This window comes from Trifolium pratense, linkage group LG3 (assembly GCF_020283565.1).
Source record: "Trifolium pratense cultivar HEN17-A07 linkage group LG3, ARS_RC_1.1, whole genome shotgun sequence".
NCBI classification, from domain to species: Eukaryota; Viridiplantae; Streptophyta; class Magnoliopsida; order Fabales; family Fabaceae; genus Trifolium; species Trifolium pratense.
In genome coordinates this window covers 23,964,958-23,985,488 of record NC_060061.1, presented here as the reverse complement: position 1 = coordinate 23,985,488, position 20,531 = coordinate 23,964,958, and the positions used below count along the sequence as shown (strand labels likewise).

General features: G+C 33.5%; 3 protein-coding genes across 3 annotated transcripts; 2 read left to right on the top strand and 1 right to left on the bottom strand.

Moving 5' to 3' along the window:
- Positions 1-697: 697 nt before the first annotated feature.
- LOC123917705 (ADP-ribosylation factor GTPase-activating protein AGD2-like) lies at positions 698-11,535 on the top strand. The gene is made up of 19 exons (XM_045969501.1): positions 698-871; positions 1,514-1,590; positions 1,957-2,057; positions 2,497-2,567; positions 3,374-3,436; positions 3,542-3,586; positions 4,010-4,075; positions 5,917-5,964; positions 6,056-6,151; positions 6,240-6,281; positions 6,994-7,191; positions 7,307-7,438; positions 7,524-7,742; positions 7,965-8,051; positions 8,144-8,419; positions 8,966-9,087; positions 9,198-9,276; positions 10,043-10,461; positions 11,106-11,535. Exons 1-19 carry the CDS (start codon positions 821-823, stop codon positions 11,218-11,220), a joined length of 2,307 nt encoding a protein of 768 aa, XP_045825457.1. The 5' UTR covers positions 698-820; the 3' UTR covers positions 11,221-11,535.
- Positions 11,536-13,557: 2,022 nt separating this feature from the next.
- On the top strand, positions 13,558-15,316 carry LOC123917704 (NKAP-like protein). Its single transcript, XM_045969500.1, has 3 exons — positions 13,558-13,657; positions 13,941-14,518; positions 14,731-15,316. The coding sequence occupies exons 2-3, from the start codon at positions 13,943-13,945 to the stop codon at positions 15,001-15,003; spliced, it is 849 nt and encodes a 282-aa protein (XP_045825456.1). The 5' UTR covers positions 13,558-13,657; positions 13,941-13,942; the 3' UTR covers positions 15,004-15,316.
- A 507-nt stretch (positions 15,317-15,823) lies between these two features.
- Positions 15,824-18,816, bottom strand: LOC123917703 (gibberellin 2-beta-dioxygenase 8-like). Its single transcript, XM_045969499.1, has 3 exons — positions 18,284-18,816; positions 16,862-17,186; positions 15,824-16,258 (listed from the first exon to the last, which is right to left on the bottom strand). Exons 1-3 carry the CDS (start codon positions 18,742-18,744, stop codon positions 16,001-16,003), a joined length of 1,044 nt encoding a protein of 347 aa, XP_045825455.1. The 5' UTR covers positions 18,745-18,816; the 3' UTR covers positions 15,824-16,000.
- Between the last annotated feature and the right edge of the window lie 1,715 nt (positions 18,817-20,531).

Here is a 20,531-nt window from a genome sequence, read left to right as displayed (position 1 = left end):
AATTATTCAATAAATCTGAAAGTGAATTTTAGAATATAATTATTGCCTGAGTAGGAAGATTTTCGTAAATGAAACTATCATTTTTTTTAAACTATCAAAATCAATTAGCTGTTAATGTTAGCATTTTAACTCCTTTAATCTTTAGATCAAATAAGTTGAGCTACTTGATCCCTCCAAAAATCGTTTAATCATTCTAATCAGTCAATCAACTTATTCATTTTATATTTGAATTAATTCAACCTCTAATTCTATTAAACACATCAAAGACAATAAGCTAATTTATCCGTCAGTCAACTCATAGTTTTTAATACATTTAGTACTATTTTCTTAATAAAATGTAAGCAAAATTCGTGTTTTTAAATTTATTGCATAACTAATTTATAACTAATGCATTAACCATAAAAAAATGAATTTTACTTGCATTTGTCGAGACGATTATTTTTTTTATCATCACTATTTGACCCACTTAATCCCATAATCTGGTTCAGGAGTCGGTTATGTCATCAAGTGGTTATAACTCCTTCCCAATCACAGTTATGGAGATCGAACCGTCATCTTCCTACCAAATTCATCGCAAATCACCACTGAAAAACTAACATAATCATAATTTTTTTAAAAAATAACTGTATTTTATAATAATTACGTCACCCAGCTGCATCTCCAATCTTGTGAATAATAATCCCAAAACCCCGAATTACCCATGTGATGTTGATTTGTATCTATGTTATGTTATGTCACATTCAAATCGATCTAATTCTAAACTGAAACCCAGCTTCACCCACCCACACGGACGGAGACCGAGATCAGATAGCAAACAGCAATGGCTTCCTCTTTCGTCAAGCTTGATGATTCTCCAATGTTCCACAAACAGGTTCTTATATTTCTTCACTTCCATTTCCACTTTCTACCTCAATCTATTAATCTTTCTCTTCAGATTTGCTTTAATCTCTCGGTAATCATTCATTTTTCAATTTTCATTTTCCTTCATTTCAAATCAACTCAATCACTAATATGCAATGATGATTTAAGAACAATTAGCAGCTTCAATCACCATTTTTCTGTCTCTGCTTTAAATCGATGATTACTCGTCTCACTCTTCTCTTCAATTCCTATAACTTTTTCTGTTTTCCTCTTGAATAATAAGCACGTGCGTTTCTGTTATTTATATTTTTTGATCTTATACTTAGGAATGGAACTATGGATATTTTTGTGTTATGAATGAATTTAGTAATTTTGTCGAGATCTATCTGTTAAAATAACTTAAGCTAAAACAAAATCCAAAAATCAGATTTGCCGGCTGGCTTTTCTTAATTCATATTTTGCTGTTTGTAAATAAATGGTTTTATGAAACCAATATTTGTCTATTGTGTGTTTAAATAGTAAGTACTTACTGCTATTTATATCGATCGTGTTTGTTGGATTTCTAGTTTTATTTGCAAAACTAACTGTGCTTTACAAGATTAAGAATGATGGTAACTTGCAGTAATTTATTTATTTATTTTCCATGGAACAGTTATTTTCTATTGAAGAAACAGCAGATGAGTTAAAAGATCGCTGCCAGAATTTATTCAAAGGATGTAAGAAGTTTATGTAAGTGCTTGATTATATTCTTATGTAGAGTTTTCAGAAAATTTTGTATAAAAAATAGCACTCTTTACATTTTTTAGAGATTGACTGCATAAGTTTCAATAAGACTTTACCATACTGAGTTCCTTTACTAATCAATCCTACATTTTGAAGCTATTTCTTTTTTATGAATATTTTACTTGCGTACAGCGGAAAGAAGTACAGGGCTTAATTTTTTGTCGGCTACTCATCCTTGTTTCAAGGGGATTTCTATTGTCGATAATATATGGAAATAAGTTTGACTGCTCTCATCGTTTAGTTTGTCACCATGGATAGAGTAAGATTACAAGCGTGAGCAATTTATTAATGCTTTCTTCTATATCTCCTCAGGACAGCTTTAGGGGAAGGATATAATGGAGAACTTGCCTTTGCTGATTCATTAGAAGCATTTGGAGGTGGCCAAGACGATCCTGTTAGTGTATCAATTGGAGGTTGATGAAATTTATTGTAATATATTGTTTTACTTCCTCTTTGTACAAGTTAACAATTCCAAACGGCGGTTCTTTTGTACTTACATAAGAACTACATTTTTTTAGTGTTAAAATTGTTGGTTTGTTTAGCATTTAAAAACACCAAGTTTGTTTATCAACATGGTTCCTTTTAGTAATCTTCAGCTTAATTTCTTTTTCCTTGTTAAAGGTTTTAACTTCAGAGAACATTTCCCTAATCAGTGAATAGATTTTTATCTAGTTCTTGACCATGCTTTTTCTTTTGCTGGTTACATAACGGTATAATTGTTTTTTTACCATATGAATTACTTGGAGACAGCTTTGTCACCATTCTAGCTGTGCATAAGCTGCTTTATTATCTGATATCCACCAAAGATAGCCCTGATTACTAAGATTAAAATGTATTTTGCTTTCTAACCAGGACCCGTCATATCTAAGTTTATCACCGCATTACGTGAATTAGCTACTTTTAAAGAGCTTCTTCGCTCACAGGTGAGTCCTTGAACCAGAATGCTGCACTTTTTTTCTTGGAGTTTCAATAGATAGTAGTTACTGTGAGACTTGCCTTGCTTAAGATGTGTTTTACCTTGAAAGCAATTTTTTATTGGTCTGCTTATTCAAATTTACTAAAACAAACATCAAGAAAAACAATCCTTTTAATTTCTCTTTCATAGCAATTTTGATAGGCTGATGAGTTGGATTTATGTGTTCATGTACTTATTTTGCTGTTGATAATCAAATATCTTACGAAGAGTGTGTAAATTTTCACTTATCATACATGTAGTAATAAAATGAAAATTGTGTGAATGGTTCTGTTTATCTCCATTGTGCTTTGTTGTGCATGAGTTGTGTTTGCCAAAATACCTAACTTGAATGGGAAAAAAATATTCAGTTGCCCATTCCTCCGACACATAAAAATAAAGCGGAACATCAACTACAATTTTCTCATCCAAATTTTTTGAAGCAGCATGTAAATGATGACTTAACCTATAGAAGTTTGTAGTTTACCTTTTCACCAGAAGAAGGAAAAGTTTTGAAGGCTCCAATTTTTGTATAATAAAAAATGAATAATAGTTAAAATTCCTTCCCTGTTTAATATTTTCTTTTCACAAATCGTTGCTGGATGTGTTAAATCTATTAGGTTGTATACTAAAGGACTAGAGGGAGAAAATAATCGAAAAGCGTCACTTGTGTACTTATTTGTGGTTGCCATTCTCCTAAGACATTTTCCTCATGCTTTGTTGACAACTTGTCTTAATTTTTTGTTTGAAAATTACTTGACATTATTTCTCGTATAGGTAGAGCATGTATTGATAGACCGGCTGACAGAGTTTATAAATGTTGATTTGCAAGATGCAAAGGTATTTACTCTTTTTGCACTCTTACGTCAATGTTTCTTTCGTGAAGGTTCTTTGTTGCAATATGTTTAGTGAAATCTCTTAGACTTGCTTTTTTGCTTATATCAGGAATCTCGCCGCCGTTTTGACAAATCTGTGCATGCTTATGATCAGGTATTGAGCAATTATAAGTTCTATATACTCAAACTTTAAAATGCGTTTTAACATTATTCTATTTGCAAGTATAATCAGTTAGTTTGGCAAACCAAATTGGCAAACCAAATTGGCAAACCAAACTGCTATTTTAGCAATCAAAGTACCCACATAGCCATCGTGATAAGACTTGCGTAAGTTCACAATGGCTTAAGTGCTGATTTAAATAATTTAGTTTTGTCTATAAATGCATTTCTACTTTGTACATGAATGGCACTTTTGAAAGCAGTAATTTGCTTGCACCGTTGACTTCAACATTATAGATTTTCCATTTGTCTGATGTTTATTTCATTTTTTTGATTACATTTGAACTCATATACCCAATTGCCTACGGTTGATATTAGTAGTGGTTTCTAACAGTGTTTGTGTATCTCATTTTTACAGTCACGAGAAAAGTTTGTTTCTTTGAAGAAGAATACACCGGAAGACATTGTTGCTGAATTAGAAGAGGTTTGCCGTATCAATTAGTAAATGCTCAGTTCCTTCTCCCTTATATTGTGTTGTGCCATGATTACGGATTGCAGTGAAAAATTTGCAAGTTCAAGAGTTATGCATGTGCACTTAGTTTACCTGATGGAGTTTATATGACCTAGTCTAGAATGTATTTCACCAATTTCCTGCTTAAATAAAAATTTTGTTACTGTTATGGTAATGAATGTTGAAATGATTTGTGTCTTCCGTTCCGCTGAATCCTTAGTTTTGTTTATAGTGGTAAAAGGTTGAAAAAGTTTCATCACTTTTATTCTCTTCATTATGTGTCCTTTAAAATTTAAAACCTCAATCTTTGATAGTTCGTTATTCTTTCTTTTTAATATACGACTTGAAAAGAGACAACCTTAAAATGATATTACTGAAATATATCTTGTAAAACCTTGGCGCAGTGGTCGACGTTGCTTCTATGTGACTAATAGTTCACAAGTTTGGGTTATGAAATCAGCTTCTTCAAAATGCAGGTTAAGTGTGTCAAAAATAGATCTAGAATAGCTTTGATCCTTTCTTGGACCTTGCCATGGCAGGAGCTTTACAGCACGAGGTTTCCCTTTGTTTATATCTAGTGAATTCAGCAATAGCCATTAGGTCTTAGGAGCTTCCCTATCATCTGAAGGAATTTTGTACCTTTCTGAAGGGGTTAATTTTTAGCCTATATCAGTTAGGTTGGTACTGTCGCACTCTGAGATCAGCATTCTTTTCGGAATATTTTGTAGTAGTGGATAGCATGTATATTAGAGCTTGGCATCCTGATATCTTCATTGGTTTTAAATCTGAAAAATAAAATGCAGTCTGTAACATCACCACATCAGAACTGGAAAATATAATTTTGTAAGGGATGGTACGGCAAGACCAATATATGCATGTGATAAAAGCTAGTATCTATCAAGGGGGAAGAACCAAAGGCACTTAAATACTCCTCCGAGCATCCCATACTACTCGATGTGGGACTTGTGCACCCCATGATACCCAAGTACCGAATGTAGCACCGCCCCTGAAAGCCAATGTCCCGACGAATAGCACTCTACGACGCTTTATTCGGCCTTTCTGGTCAGCCTCTCTGTAGGTAGCCCTTTCCGAGTCACTGACAACCAACACTGATACCGATTGGTAAGTATCCAAGCACTTGGGAAACCCTCCCTTAAAAGCGGGAAGAACCAAGGCCAGTAAAATAGTCCACTAAGCATCCTATACTATCAATGTGAGACTTGGGCACTCCATAATTCCCCATCACCTATCAGCATGCCTTGTATTTCCAATAAGAGCTACCTTGTGTTTTAAAGCCTCTATACGGTAGTGACTCTGCTGCCACACGGGCCAGGCCTTGGATTCTATTTTATTATATTCTAAAGTTAAAAGAAGACTGATAAAAATTATAGGATAAACCATCAAAACTTGTTATCACATGACATGTATGAATCTAAGTGTCATTTAATACATGATAAATTAGGGAGAGGTAAACAGTCTATCTATAATTTACTGCTTTATATGTAGTGCTATAAGGCTGGGTTCTTGTTATTGTTGATCTTGATTCATGGACGACTCTAAACATTTGCTCACATTTATAATCTTCTCCCTCCCTCCCTCCCTCTCTCTCTCTCTCTCTCTCTCTCTCTCTCTCTCTCTATATATATATATATATATATATATATATATATATATATATATATATATATATATATATATATATATATATATATATATATATATATATATATATATATATATATTTGTCATCTTCTTTCATGACTACCGGTAAGTCCAATATTTAATCAATCATATTATACTCTGATCAATGGCAGGGTCTACAAAATTCAAAGTCATCCTTTGAGAAAAGCCGCTTCAATCTAGTATGTCTTTTACAATTATGGAATTTTTTAGTGATATTTCAACAACCTTATTTATGATATGAATTTGGTTATTGGATTTTAAGGAGTGCAGGTACACTCTCTCATGAATATTGAAGTGAAAAAGAAGTACGAGTTCTTGGAGTCCATAAGTGCAATAATGGATGCTCATATGAGATACTTTAAACTGGTCCGTAAATTGGTTGCTAATTCATCCTGAGTGAACTTTCAAGGTTTTTATTATTATTTTGCACTTAACAAGTCATCCTATGCTTCAGGGTTATGACTTACTGAGCCAAATGGAGCCTTACATTCACCAGGTAACTAATGTTTTTGTTCATTTCTTGCAAGGGAAGCTATTTTCAAGATACAATTATGAGCAAATTTTATCATGTTAAGATATAGTATAAAACTATTCATGTCTCTTCACCTAAAAACTTAAGCTTTTAGGTTCTGGCATGACCAAGGCTCTGTTTCCTGTCAAGTTCGAAGAGCTCAAGTCCAAGCTCACTGAGTGTGATTCCTCATCACTCCCAGATGAGCTTGCGAGGGAGTATTAGGGAATATGTTTCAACTACGGTTGAAACGATCCCAGCCTTCTTTGTAACTAACTTCAGTTAGTATTGCTGAGTCATAAACTAGCTTTAGTTAGCTTCAATGGGTTACCAAAACCAGTTTTTTTTTTTTTTTTTTTGGGTATTATTAACCCTCTGGTTCCCAGGGAAAGGGGGCCCTGGTAATCCAGACTTCGGCCGCGAGGTAAGTAAAGTCTGGCCAAGAATTGTTCCCACCAGAAATCAAACTCGGGTTCTCCAGAACGATTCTTCCTAGGGGGAGCTCATTAACCACTTGAGCCCAATATCTTGGTTAGTAGTAGTCTAGCTCTATATAAGGGACTCTTCCCCCTCATAATTGATCAAGTTTGAAGTAGTCTCTTTAATAATTGATGCTGGTGGCTTAGAACAACTTAAATCAAGATCACTTCATGAAAATTTACTATCTATTTATATTTGGTGACTGTGCTTAACTTAGGTGCTAACATATGCTCAACAATCTAAAGAACTGGCTAATATTGAGCAAGATAAGCTTGCAAAACGGATCCAGGAATACAGAACACAGGCAGAGCTGGACAATACTGAACCCGTGCTAGGTGCTGATGGCACCAATCCTGTAGGCCTGCATTCTTTCAAAAGCATTGAGGCAGGGGTGCAGTCTGCAACCAAAGGCGAGGCAAGTAATTTGCATTTTCTGGTTGATATGTGATAATTCTCCAGTTCACGTTATTAGATACATTGTTTTTTATTTTATTTGGTCTTGTAGTGTAATTGTTTTATCCTTGTTTTAGATTCAAACAGTTAAACAAGGCTATCTGTTAAAACGATCATCAAGGACGCGAGGAGATTGGAAAAGGAGGTTTTTTGTACTTGACAACCATGGGAGTTTATATTATTACAGATCAAAAGGACCCAAGGCCATGGTAGGAATACATTTTTGGAAAAAAATAATATTTATTTCACCTTTCAAGCTATCTACTAATGTTTTTCTTTGAAATCTATTTACAGGGATTTCAGCCATATCATTATAGTCGTGTTTCTGAACAAAATAGTGGCATGTTTGGTAGATTCCGTTCAAGGCATAATAGGGCTACATCACTAAATGAGAATATTTTGGGTTGTTGTGCAGTTGATCTGTGCACATCCACTATAAAGATGGATGCAGAGGATACAGATCTACGACTTTGCTTTCGTATTATTTCTCCCTCAAAAACATATACACTGCAGGTGACCGATGGACTTATTTAATATATCTGAATGTCAATTTCTTAACTTGTACCGATCTCATTTGTTTCATATTTTTTCCAAACATAAATATTGAAAATGAACATTCTGTTTGTTTAAAGTTGCCAAAGTTCCTTGTTCGATCTTTTATCAATTTATGTATCCTAGTATGTTTTACTTCTGGTTGATTTTGTGTTAGTTGATACTTTAAATTGCATTCATCAGGCTGAAAATGAAGCTGATAGGATGGACTGGGTACACAAAATTACTGGAGCTATCACTTCACTTTTTAATTTTCAGTTTCTTCAACAGGTTATCTATTCAACTTTTTTGAAGCATAAATTCTCGCCATTATGTCCATATACGATGTCACGTCAACATTTTTCTGTTTTTAATTGCTGCAGCCTCATTATGATAAATTGCAATTAGAAAATAAAAACTCAGCAGCAACTGGTTCTTCTTTGACAAGTGAACAAGAGGATAGTAATAAATCTTTGATGGATGGTGTATTTTCCAAAGAAGCGGGCAGTGTCTCTCAAATTTTAAGGAGAATTCCTGGGAATGATAAGTGTGCCGAGTGCAGTGCTCCTGAACCAGACTGGGCATCTCTAAACCTTGGTATACTTCTGTGTATTGAATGCTCTGGAGTGCATCGCAATTTTGGAGTTCATATCTCAAAGGTGCATTCTTTCAGACAAATGCAAACCATTTATTTTTCTTCTGTGTTTATCATGTAGAAATAAGAAATTTATTTAACTGGATTGAAAATTTTGATGTTAAACATTGAAGCATCCATGGGTTGAGATTTTAAAGTTCAAGATTTTGATTTGTTTTTCTCTGATATTTATATAATATTCAAGTGCTTAGCAATTTTTCCCACTCTTTCGTTCTTGGGTAAAGAACTTTCACACACTTGAGGTGCTAGCTTAGTGGTAAGATGGTCATTAGCGCCACTTGAAAAATCCCATCAGGGACAGTTGTAAGATGGTCATTAGTGCCACTTGAATTAATAAAAATTTCTTCTTCCCCAATTTTTTTAAAAAAGGGTAAAGAGCTTTCACTTTTAGAATCTTATTAGTTTTGACTTTTGAGAAATACACTTTTGTTTGTCTTTATAGTTGCACTGAATCATTTTTCTAAAATGATGTGCTTTCCAACTTGGAATTTATGCATTCTGATTGATAACCATTTCCTAAAGGTCATTAAATTCTGTCTACCAAATGCAGGTGAGATCTATAACATTAGATGTGAGGGTTTGGGAACCTACCATTTTGGAGTTATTCAATAACTTAGGTAATACTTATTGTAATTCTATTTGGGAGGGCTTGCTTCTACTTGGCGATGAAAGGTATACTTTTGGCTCTCTTTAAGGCAATGTACAATATGTGCTTTATTTTTCGTAGAGTTATGCAGTAGCTGAGCTTGTAATCCTTTCTTTTCGGGAACAATTATCTGCAGAGTAGGTGAATCAAATGTGCCTTTGAAACCATGCTCCACAGATCCCTCCCAACATAAAGAAAAGTACATCCAAGCAAAGGTAAGCACTTTCAGTTCAATTTTACTTTTATGTAGAGAAGTTTCCATGGTTTACTGTAATATAAGTGCAGCTTGATTATTGGTACTGTATTTTAGATACTCATCGAGTTTTTCGTATAAGCAAAAAGGTAAATGTGTTTGGTCCAAATTTGGACCAAACACATGTACTTTTTTGCTTGTATAAAAAACTGGTGTAGCATGTCACAATAAAACAGGAGTGAGATAGATTAATTATGATTTTTTAACTTGCCCGTTAAATAAGCTTTTTTTTAATTATTTAATTAATGATTCTTCTGGCCATTGAGGGATAATTTATTTTTTATTTTGTAAATTATGTTGTTATTAATTCAATAATATATTTATTAATACCCACAAAAACCAGCATTCACGATTATAGTGTAAATGTTTCTAAAATTATCAAAAAATTTATGTTATGGATAATGATGGCTATAGTTATCTTTTACCAACTATCAATTTTGAAGTTGTATTGTTTGGCCTTCCATTGGAATTGAATTGTATTTTGTGGATTTGACTTTACCTTTCTCGACATAATTAACTGGTTTCCTTTACTAATAGAATTGAAAAAAGGACATTTGATTGTGTTGCTTATTTTATTGCTCTCTCACTCATTTTGTTTCTCCTAATTATTTGCTAGTTTTTCATCTTGAGATTATGATTCCTGTGCTGTGTTATCTGATTAGGAAGCCTCTGCTTCACATTTTTTGATGAGGTAAATATTGGTGTAACTCGTGTTTTCTTAATCACAGTATGTAGAAAAATCACTAGTCATCCGTGAAGAGGATACACCTGAAAATCCTTCAGTTTCCACAAAAATCTGGCAAGCAGTTCAAGATATAAATGTACGAGAAGTGTATCGCCTTATTGTAACATCAACTTCAAATCCAATAAACACAAACTATGATGATGTGGTTCCCCATGCCGATACTGAAGGAAATCAGCATGATCCTGAAGCCTGTCTGAGGAATAAAGAGACTAATGAAAGAGAGAGTTGTTTCCGTGGTTGGTCTATATTACATCTGGCATGTCATTCTGATAGTACACTAATGGTTGAGTTATTGCTCCAATTTGGTGCTGATATAAACATGCGTGACTATCATGGAAGGACTCCCTTGCACCATTGCATTTCTAGTGGGAAAAATCCATTGGCAAAGTTTTTACTAAGAAGGTAATACTTTATTTGAGCCAGTTTTTTACTGTCTTTGGGCTTTTGGTTTAGTAAGCAATCATCCATTTTTATTCTTTCTGTTAAAGAAGTGTTTGAAAGAATTTAGACAAAGATGTGTGAACAGAATTACAGCATCCTTAATTAAATATTATAATCCTTGGAGACAGCCATTAACACCACAATGCAGTAAATTAGCATATAAAGCACACAAACCAAGCACTCTATTATACTCCTGAGTTCATTTATCATTTTGCTCCAAAAGTGTCAATGAGCATCATGCAGCCGTTGAGCTTTTATGAAGAAAGAGAAGGATCTGATATCTGAGCATATAAAGTTACATCTGAACAAAATAACCAGTGCATGGTTCTCTGGCTATGTGTGTCTATTCTACATCCCCGTGAAAAATCTTAATTCATAATTATCTCAATAATATCGTTCATTTTCCTTGGCAAAGTCTTACTAATTAGATTGTCCATCAGTTCCTCAGAGAACTTCTCACTGCACAGCTAGCTAAAGATTTTCTAAATCTCACTATTGTACACGTTTTATGCGTTGGTGTGTGTGAGAGACAATGTTTGCTGGCATGTATCTCTGTCTAATACATACTTCCAATTAAAGCATAAACTAACATGCCAATTTACCAGGGGCGCAAAACCGTCAATTAAAGATGCTGCTGGACATACTGCACTTGAAAGAGCAATGGAGATGGGAGCAATAACTGACGAACAGTTATTTATTATGCTTGTTGAACACCAGTAAAGATGGAACTGGTGTACATATTATACTAGTATTTATGATCCGTGCGAAGCACGGGGTAATTACTGTTAACTGTAACAGTTTATAGCACGCCTCTTACAAATGAAGATTAAGGTCTATATACTGTCACACTTGGTTGTTGTACTATTGAACAAATTTTTAGAAAGGAATATTTGGATTAAGTGCAGAATTTGTATTGTCAAACATTTTAATGAGTTTATTATAGTGGTATTACAGATATTGTGGATAACTGTTTCTCAACAATATAAAGTTTGCTGTATTGACTCTTAATTGTATCATATGCCCTATTCACCAAAACGCACTTCATTGACTTTTAATTTATCTGGATTTTGGATCCAATTTCTTTCAGTTGTGCCCAAAATCGGCAAAAAATCTTGAATGCGAGTCCTTGTGGTATTTGAGTTGAATCCTTAACTAATTGAACAAAGCTTAAGTTGGAGACGATACTAGTAAAATGATGTTTTTATTGATTGAACTAACCGTCTTTCAAATATATTTTTTTTACTTAGGGGACACCTTAAGTTATATCTACAATACACATACGAGACACCTTTCTTTTACTGTCCAACGTATCTATCAGATACTTCTTGTCTTGTTCCTGTATAAATGTCTTTTTAAAGCTGTTTTGCTTAATTGAAGAAATAGCTTTCATTAATGAGTAAGCTTAGGATGGTGAACTAAATGTTTTTGTTTTTTACCATGGCGGTTTAAGTTAATATCTACCTCTGAATTATATAGATTCATATAATACTATCATGATCATATTGCTCGTGATCTATGCAATGGAAATTATAAGTTTCATATTCTTTAGTTCAATCCATATGTAGTTATGTACTATAACTATATTTTTGGCTTCTGAAATCATAATTAAATTGACTATAAGTGGTCTCATATATGCAAACCAACGAGTCATTTGTTGGATAGGGAGAATTTTGAGATTAGCGGCAATCACCAAGGATTTAGATTTCCTATTACTATAACAGTAAAGCCGCAACAAATCTGACAGAAATTGTTTTAACGAAAAACACAATTTTCAATCTAACTGTTTGATCTAAGATCGACATGCATTACTCACTGCACAAATTCTAACATGTTTAATGAATCTAATGCTAAAAAAGACGTGTTTTAGATTTGGAGGGTTGTAAATTTGAGTTCTACTAGTGTCACATAAGAGAAGTAAATGTAAATCCTTTTAACCGACAAATGTAAATATTTTGTAAGTTTCTTGAGCCTAAAGTCTAATTTCTGTCTTGAACTCTACTATGTTTGACAAAAAATAACATAAAACTAATAATCTAGTGTTCGAAAAATAAGCTATAAATTAGTAAAATAAGTTATAAGTTCATGATGAAAAAACGATTATCAAACATGTTTTTTTTAACTTATATAATATAAATCATAAGTTAGCTTATTGACCTTGTCAAACAGACTCATAGTAGCTTATAGCATATAAATAGCTAGTAAAATAATAGTTGAGCTAGTTTATAAAATGAACTATAAAAAAAGAGAAGAAAAAAATGCACTAATAGTTAAATTTTACATTGTCAACCAATCACAACCATGTTTACTGTCACGTCATCCCACTTAACCCCACCTTCTTGATATAACATGGAAGATTGAATCATTATAATTGGTTGTCCGTGTAAAAATAAATTACACTGACGGTGCGTGTTCATTAAACTGATAAAAAAATGTTTAATTAATATTTAATTTTAAAAAATAAGATGATAGAGGATAAATTAGTCATTTCAACGATACGCCTTCAGCTTGCAAATATTGATGGACGGGTGCAGAGGGTAAATTAGTCATTTCAACTATCATCACAAAACTCTGGCCTCCAATTGTGTGATTTTTTCCCCAAAATATACCCCTACCCCCTCTTATTTCCCGTAATACCCCCTCTCAATTTTATTTCCCGTAATACACATCTCAGGGGACAAAAACTGGCATTGCAGCAGGGGAGAAGGGTAGCGACATTTCAAATGTCGCCATTGCCACATGGATAGCGATATTCAGAATGGCGCCATTGACCGGGAATAAGTTTGAATGCAATCAAACTTTCTTTCTCTCCCTCCCATGCCATGCCTTCCACGCGCCTGCACCATGATAGCAAAATACAAAAAAAATTATTCCCGGTATGGCGCCATTCTGAATGTCGCTATCCATGTGGCAATGGCGACATTTGAAATGTCGCTACCCTTCTCCCCTGCTGCAATGCCAGTTTTTGTCCCCTGAGATGTGTATTACGGGAAATAAAATTGAGATGGGGTATTACGGGAAATAAGAGGGGGTAGGGGTATATTTTGGGAAAAAAATCTTATTGTGTAATTTCAATTTCAAATTTTTCAATTGACACACTTCTTTGCAATTCTGATTTGAAATTCCATTTCAGTGTTGAATCGGACCCCAACAATTCTAGGTATGAATCCCAATTTCTGTTTTCTGTTTCCTTTGTGCGAATTGCAGTTTTCAAAATTTTTGGAATTTCCTTTCTCTTTTCAGAAATTTAACCCTGTTCTGTGAAACCCTAAAATTTTAACCCCAATTAAAACTTCTAAACTATTTTGCACAAAATTAACCTTGTTTTGTAATTGAAAATTTGTTATTATTGTTTACATGATTCTACTTTAAGTGTTGTTGTTTCTGTTGTTGAATGCGAATTAACTTAAATTTGATTGATTAATTGATGATATGATCAATAGGAATGGATGCTTGTGTTGAGGGAAGTAAACGGCAGTTACCGTCATGGATGATGCCGCCGATGGTTGGTGCAAGCAATGTAAGTAACAATGGCAATGTTGTTGAAACTAATTGCTCTAAAGAAAATAAAGATATTATTGCAGCCAATGTGAAGAAAAATGATCACAAGAAGGAAACATTGAAGAGGAAGTTAAATTCCAATGTGAAGTGTGAAGTTATGGGAAAAATAAATTTAGACCAACAAAATGAAAGTGATGATAATAATAATATTGCTGAAAAGAAGAAAAAAGTTAATAGTTCTAGGGGTAGAGCTCCTAGACGTTCTACAAAGAAGCGCGAAAATTTAGAGGATCATAGCCGTGGTAGTAGTGAAAGTGATGATAATATTGCTGAAAAGAAGAAGAAAAAAGTTAATAGTTCTAGGGGTAGAGCTCCTAGACGCTCCACAAAGAAGCGCGGAAATTTAGAGGATCATAGTCGTGGTAGTAGTGATTGTGATCATGTATGTCCAGTTCAAGCAGCTAGTGATGATGATGACATGGAGTTGACAGTTGAAGATTTAATGGCCATTGCAGAACAGGTGACTTTCTTTTTCTGATAGGGAGAAAAGTAGCTTTTAGTTTGCTTGAGTAATCTGAATAGAATTGTGTGCTACTTTAGCATTTCTTTGTATCATCATATTATCATATGATCCACTGAATTTAAAATATTGCTTCCCGATACAAAGGTTGATGTGATGGAGATTTTGATTTTTCTGTATAACTGCTTGACGTTTTTGTCATATGTGTGCAGTATGTCAAAGATTCTGAGGACAAGGAGCCGCAAGAAACAACAAGTAGATGGTGTGAGCAAAAATGGCAATTTCCGGCCATAACTGAAGTAGGTACTACTCTAGATTCCTCTTGTGAGAACAAAAAATCATATAGTATGGAAAGGGAAGCCTTATGTAACTCTGCTCCAAGTCCAACAACTGATGAGGTAATTCCTGCAAGCACATCTCAAATAGGTTATCCTGCTCAAGATATGCTGGACGTGTTCTTGGGTCCATTGCTGAGAAACCTTTGAGAAGAGCAAATATGTCTTAGAAAGTTTGGAGATTTCTCATGAGTTCACTAGACAGAGTCAAAATGAACTTGTTGGAGAAATGGCCCCCTTGATAAAGAAAAGGAAATGACTTAGTTGATTTGTTGTAGATTTTTTTCTTATGGTTAGTTATTTGTAGATTGAATACTGACTCAACAAAATTGGATATATATCACCCCATTGCCAGGGGAGTGAGGAGGCTTGAGAAAGCTCATCTTTACAAAACAGTGGTGGGGTATTTTGTTGATATATCATGAAGAAAAAAGTTATCAAAGGTTGCTATTTTTTTTTACGATTCCAGGGATATTTTGACTGCGTCATCTATAGAAGACAAGTAAACAATCATCTTAACATATTTAGAGAGTTTGTCTTTGATAATGATGATGGATTATAAACATACAATATTTATGAAATGTTGAGGTTTTTTTAAATCCTGACCATGCTTTTCATTACTGATTTCACAGTTTTTTTTTTAAACGGCCAAATTTAGTAATTAGTTGTTAATGTGTATTTTTCGCCTTCTGGTGCCAGAAGTTTGTCCGGCCTTTGCTATAGGGGTCCAGTTTAGTTACCTCACTGTATGTAGTGGCTTCAGCATATTGGATCACCTTTGTCTTTTGAGGACCTTGATTTGCATGATTTGAGGAAACTTATGAAAAATTTGCCTGTTTTGAGAAGCCTTATATGATAATCAATAATTGTTTAAGAAATTTTATTACCATTGAAGTTAAAATCATAATAGTAGTAAGAAAGGAAAGGAGAAAACTCCATTGGGGAAGGGGAGGGGATAAAAGCCTTTAAATTCTGGTGCTGCTAAGTAGGTGCATGGTAACCCCTACATTCTTTTTTGTTGTTTATCTCTTACATATAATCCGAGTGACTTTTACATATTATATCTGAACTGAAAACATTATTCAGAATAAAGAATATCAATATAGTGTTAACTATTAATTCCTCCAATGGAACAATGTTCAATGCACTAAACGGTGGCCGTTGTGTATGTGTCTTTATGTAGAAATTTTGACAGTCCTATCTTGTGTCCTATTTTCTTGACATCTTCTTGAATTTGCTGTCGATATTCCCCAAAGGTGAACTTCCTATATGTAGAAGGTTCCTTGCAGCCACTTATCATGGTAGTGTAAGAAGGACATAGGAAGTATGCAATGGAGTATCTTTCCACTTTGTCATTTGCCACTACCTTGTGCTCCACACTTTTGTACTCATCATTACTCCAGGCCTGTGATTTTCCAAAATGAAAGATCTTGTTAATGAATGGACCTTTGATAGTTTGGTAAATGGAACAGTTAGTTAATAATTACTATTTCCATAGTCAAGGGATTTTTTAGTAGAAAAATGATGTGATGATACGTGCCTCTCTGATTATGTGGTTGAGTCAATAATAGAATGATTTAATAGGTACTTTACTATTCACATATGTAATACTTGTGACTGAAAAAAGGGCTGTGCTCTTGGCATCTGTAGTCAACGAAAAGAACCATAGTTCTAGCTGAAGGATGTTACAAATAACCACTTTATGGAATCTTGTTTGATCGACTCATTTGCTTGAAAAATATATTCATTTGGAAAAAATTGGTATGGTGCATGCATCATATTGGTTGTTAGTTTAAATTATATTCCTTTTTTAGAATAGTTTAAATAGATTCCTTTGGAGGTTGGTGGCATGCTGCATGCATCATATTATTTTTAGTGCCACAATTTATTTCCTCCATTAATTGCTGTAAATTTTAGAAATGATACATTCATGGTGAATTAATTGTCACTTAATTTTCTTCAATAATGTCCAATTTAGTTGTCAACTAACAATGTAACTAACTTTTACCTGGAAAAGATCTCCAATGTTAACAATAAGAGCCTCTGGATTTGGTTTTACAGCGACCCATTTAGAATCTTTCATGAGTTGGAGTCCACCAACTTGATCTTGATAAAGAATTGTGAGGAAATCACTGTCAGTGTGAGGCACTAATCCAAAAATTTCTTCTTTAGATTTTGGGCAGAAAGGATAGTGATTCAACCTCAGAAAGCATGTGCTTGCATCACAGAGTTTTTCAACTGCATCTGTTGGGTGGCCCATGTTTTCTGCTAGAATACCTGCCAGTAGCCTAGACACTTCTAGCATGGCTGGTGTAAACTCATTTATTGCTTCTCTGCAGCAAGGGTTAGAAACATATTAACTTATGGCTCCTTCTAAGGGTGAAATCATGCATGCTCAACTTAATTGTCCTCTGTTATTGAAGCAGGTTGGTTCTAGACAACTACATTTTTTGCTCAGAAGGACCAGTCAGTGTTTGTCTGAGCATAAATTCTAGAAGCCAACCTGTCAAGATCTGTAACAAACTAACAGGTGGCCATTTTGTCTATATTCAAATAATTTGATTTATTTCTTCAGTGTGAAGCAAGTAATTTGAACAGTCAATGTAAAAAAATCAGTTGTCCGTATTATTTTATTTTTTTAAACGGCAAATTAATATTATATATGTAGAAAGATGGAAATGGAGAAAGTACAAGAGGTACTCAACCCACCCCTATAGGAATAGTACAAATAGTACTCTGCCCAAATCAGTTGTCGGTATTACATTACATACAAAACAAATTCTTGAAATTTTAGTTCATTTTCTTGTTAATGATTAAGATGTCTTGGTCTTACTTCAATTTCCAAACTCACTTTGGAGGAGACAATTATAGAATAATTATTTAGTAATTGTTAATATTGCTTGTAGTTCGAAAACATGTGTGTGCCTATCTTTTAGAAGATGGATCCTCTACAACAACGGCATAGTGCAGCGACCGTAGAAACCGATAGAGTCTAGTGCAAAATTAAAAGATGAATCTAGGGACAGTAGAATTAATCTGTTTTAGGGAAGTCTTAGGAGAGCCAAGTGTGATTTTCTTCAAAAAGAAAAAGATAACAGAATCATAATGTTTTATATCATGGTTACTTTGGTTAGTGCCATGCCCATGCCTATAAATCAGGTTATGATGTCAGTATAGGTTAAGTGGCTTGGATGAGATTCAATCCTGAGATTAAATAATCTCAGAAAGGGACATAATGCACATATTATAAATGAAAATAACACCACCAAAGAGGGTGGTGATGGTGACTAACTTCCTCACCACACTATGACAAAACAGTTACACTTGACTTTGTTTTTGTTCTGTTTTCATGTTGTAGAATTTTTATTAAAATATTTCAATGAAGTAAACTATGTCAAAACTAAAGTGTAAGACTGAGATAGATATATACCTTAAAGTACTGAATTCACCCCAGCAAGCTTCTTCTGAAATCATGGTGAGAGGAATGTGGAAAGCTTCTGACCATGAAAACTGATTTGAACGAGTAGCCGTTGGTGTTCCCCACCTGTATGGATTGTTTAGAAGTCCACAAGTAACCTTCTTCTCAAAGGGTACCCTAAACAACTTCATTTGCTCCTCCCTCATATTTCTTAGTAGTTCAGGGTTTATACCATGGTTTATCACTTGAAAAAATCCCCATTCTGATGCTGCCTTGCATATTGATGCAGTGCAAGCTAATCTTTCTCTTACATTACAACTTTTAAGACCATTAAGGTCTATCAATGGTAGTTCACAAGCATCAACCACAGTATTATTATCTTTATCATTGAAACTTTTAGCCTTTTGAGGTTCAGCTGAATTTCTCAAAAGTGCTCCATAATGATTCAAGAGTGGTGGATTTGAGTCAATCATTGTTGCAACTATGTGTGTATGTTAAAGAGGGAGAGGTAGTTAATTAGCTATGAAGTGTTTTAGGTTTGGTTAGTAAGTAGAAAGAAAGGTGTAGGAGATTGAGGTTGAGAGTGCATTTATATGGTTTGATTTGGAGAATGGAAGCACTTAGGTATAGTGTGGTCTAGAAAGCCATGAAATGGACAATCACTTAGGACAATCAAGGCTGTCCAAACTATGACAAATGTCAGATGGATATTGATTTGGAACTCTGTCAACAGACCATGTCTAAACAAGGATACTAAAAATAGTGTGAAAAGGGGAAGTTGTCAAATAACAACGAAAAAGGCTTCAAACATGTTTTCTTCTTTTGACTTTGCTAATTAACAAAGTTTAAAAATAATAATGATTATTGAGAATCCTTGTAGTGAGCATTGCTCTAATTTATAATCATGGATAATGACAACACAATCACATGATTTTTAATTCATTAAAGATGAATGTAATGATATGATGAGAGATCAAACTAGACCTTTAAAACTAATGTTGGATTGAAATTTATATCTTATAGACAATTTGTGTAAATTTTCAAGTAAATCTGAAATTATTTGAAATGTAATTTAGATGCGTCAAGATTAACGTGTTAAACTTTTTTAATTATATATGTGTTAATGACATTTCAAATAATTTTAGTTTTATGCAATTTTTAAGATTAGTCTACATATATAAACTTTCAAACTTTCAATTCAATTGTGATTTTGTAAATATATATATCCACAACTAACGATGAATTGATAAGTGGTAAGAGATTTGAACTACTTTTTTTTTTTCTTTTTTACGGTAGATATGAACTACCTAAACATGTGATAGGTGGCTCAATTTTTTACTCTTACCTATGGAAAAAAATTGGTTTAGAGAGGAGAATCTATCTTATTTGTCTCATAGGTTTCAGACGGAGAAAATATATCAACTAAAAAAGTTATTGAGTAATGTAACACCACTCAAGTGTTATACTAGCGAAATTTTATCTCACATTGTATTACGGTATTATATTATAGTATATTTGATTTATTTATACTTTTTGGTTTGACTATTTTGGAGTATAGAATAGAAAGAAAACAAGAGTTTAAAATATTCAAACAGAATATTCCCTCAAAAGTGCACTAATACCCTTTAGTAGTTGATCTGTCTTTACAATATAGTATAAACTCATGTGTCTTCAATGTGTTGCAAAATTTGTTACTATCTTAATGGCATTATCTTCTAAGTCATCTTCAATCCATATAATCTTGCATCTGCAGAAACGGCTGATAAATGACAAAACTTTGGTTACTTACTCCCCCGGCTGATAAATGATAAATAATTTTCATTCATTATGTATGTATCCCTTGAATGCAAATATTGTATAAGTAAAATATTTATTAGGTACAACTAATCAAAAACTCCAAATGCATAATAATAATGATAATAACAACAATAATATTATCAAAACTCATTGAAATTAAGTTCATATTATGCATTTTTTTAACAAATTATGCATTTTTTTGACAAGTTCATATTATGCATAAACTTTTAATTAATTGCGTTCAAGAAACAATACATCACTTATAACCGAAGGAAAATGTAATAAAAAAATACAATATTGTGTCCAACCCATACATAGAATGTTAGAAGACAAAAATGTTGTTAAATAGCATTTCTCTTGTACAGAAGTTATTTGTTATTGGACGAGCTTTCCAATTTATGAGGTAGAAGAATAGAATTTCGCATGTGGAGACAAGTTATACGTACTCATTAGTCAAAAGTTG

Coding starts and splice junctions, on each gene's coding strand:
- LOC123917705 (XM_045969501.1), top strand. CDS start 821: ATGGCTTCCTCTTTCGTCAAGCTTGATGATTCTCCAATGTTCCACAAA. Junction 872..1,513: donor CTCCAATGTTCCACAAACAG/GTTCTTATATTT, acceptor TCCATGGAACAG/TTATTTTCTATTGAAGAAAC. Junction 6,152..6,239: donor ATATGAGATACTTTAAACTG/GTCCGTAAATTG, acceptor CCTATGCTTCAG/GGTTATGACTTACTGAGCCA.
- LOC123917704 (XM_045969500.1), top strand. CDS start 13,943: ATGGATGCTTGTGTTGAGGGAAGTAAACGGCAGTTACCGTCATGGATG. Junction 14,519..14,730: donor TAATGGCCATTGCAGAACAG/GTGACTTTCTTT, acceptor ATATGTGTGCAG/TATGTCAAAGATTCTGAGGA.
- LOC123917703 (XM_045969499.1), bottom strand. CDS start 18,744: ATGATTGACTCAAATCCACCACTCTTGAATCATTATGGAGCACTTTTG. Junction 17,187..18,283: donor GGTGAATTCAGTACTTTAAG/GTATATATCTAT, acceptor CCCTTGCTGCAG/AGAAGCAATAAATGAGTTTA. Junction 16,259..16,861: donor ACATTGGAGATCTTTTCCAG/GTAAAAGTTAGT, acceptor GGAAAATCACAG/GCCTGGAGTAATGATGAGTA.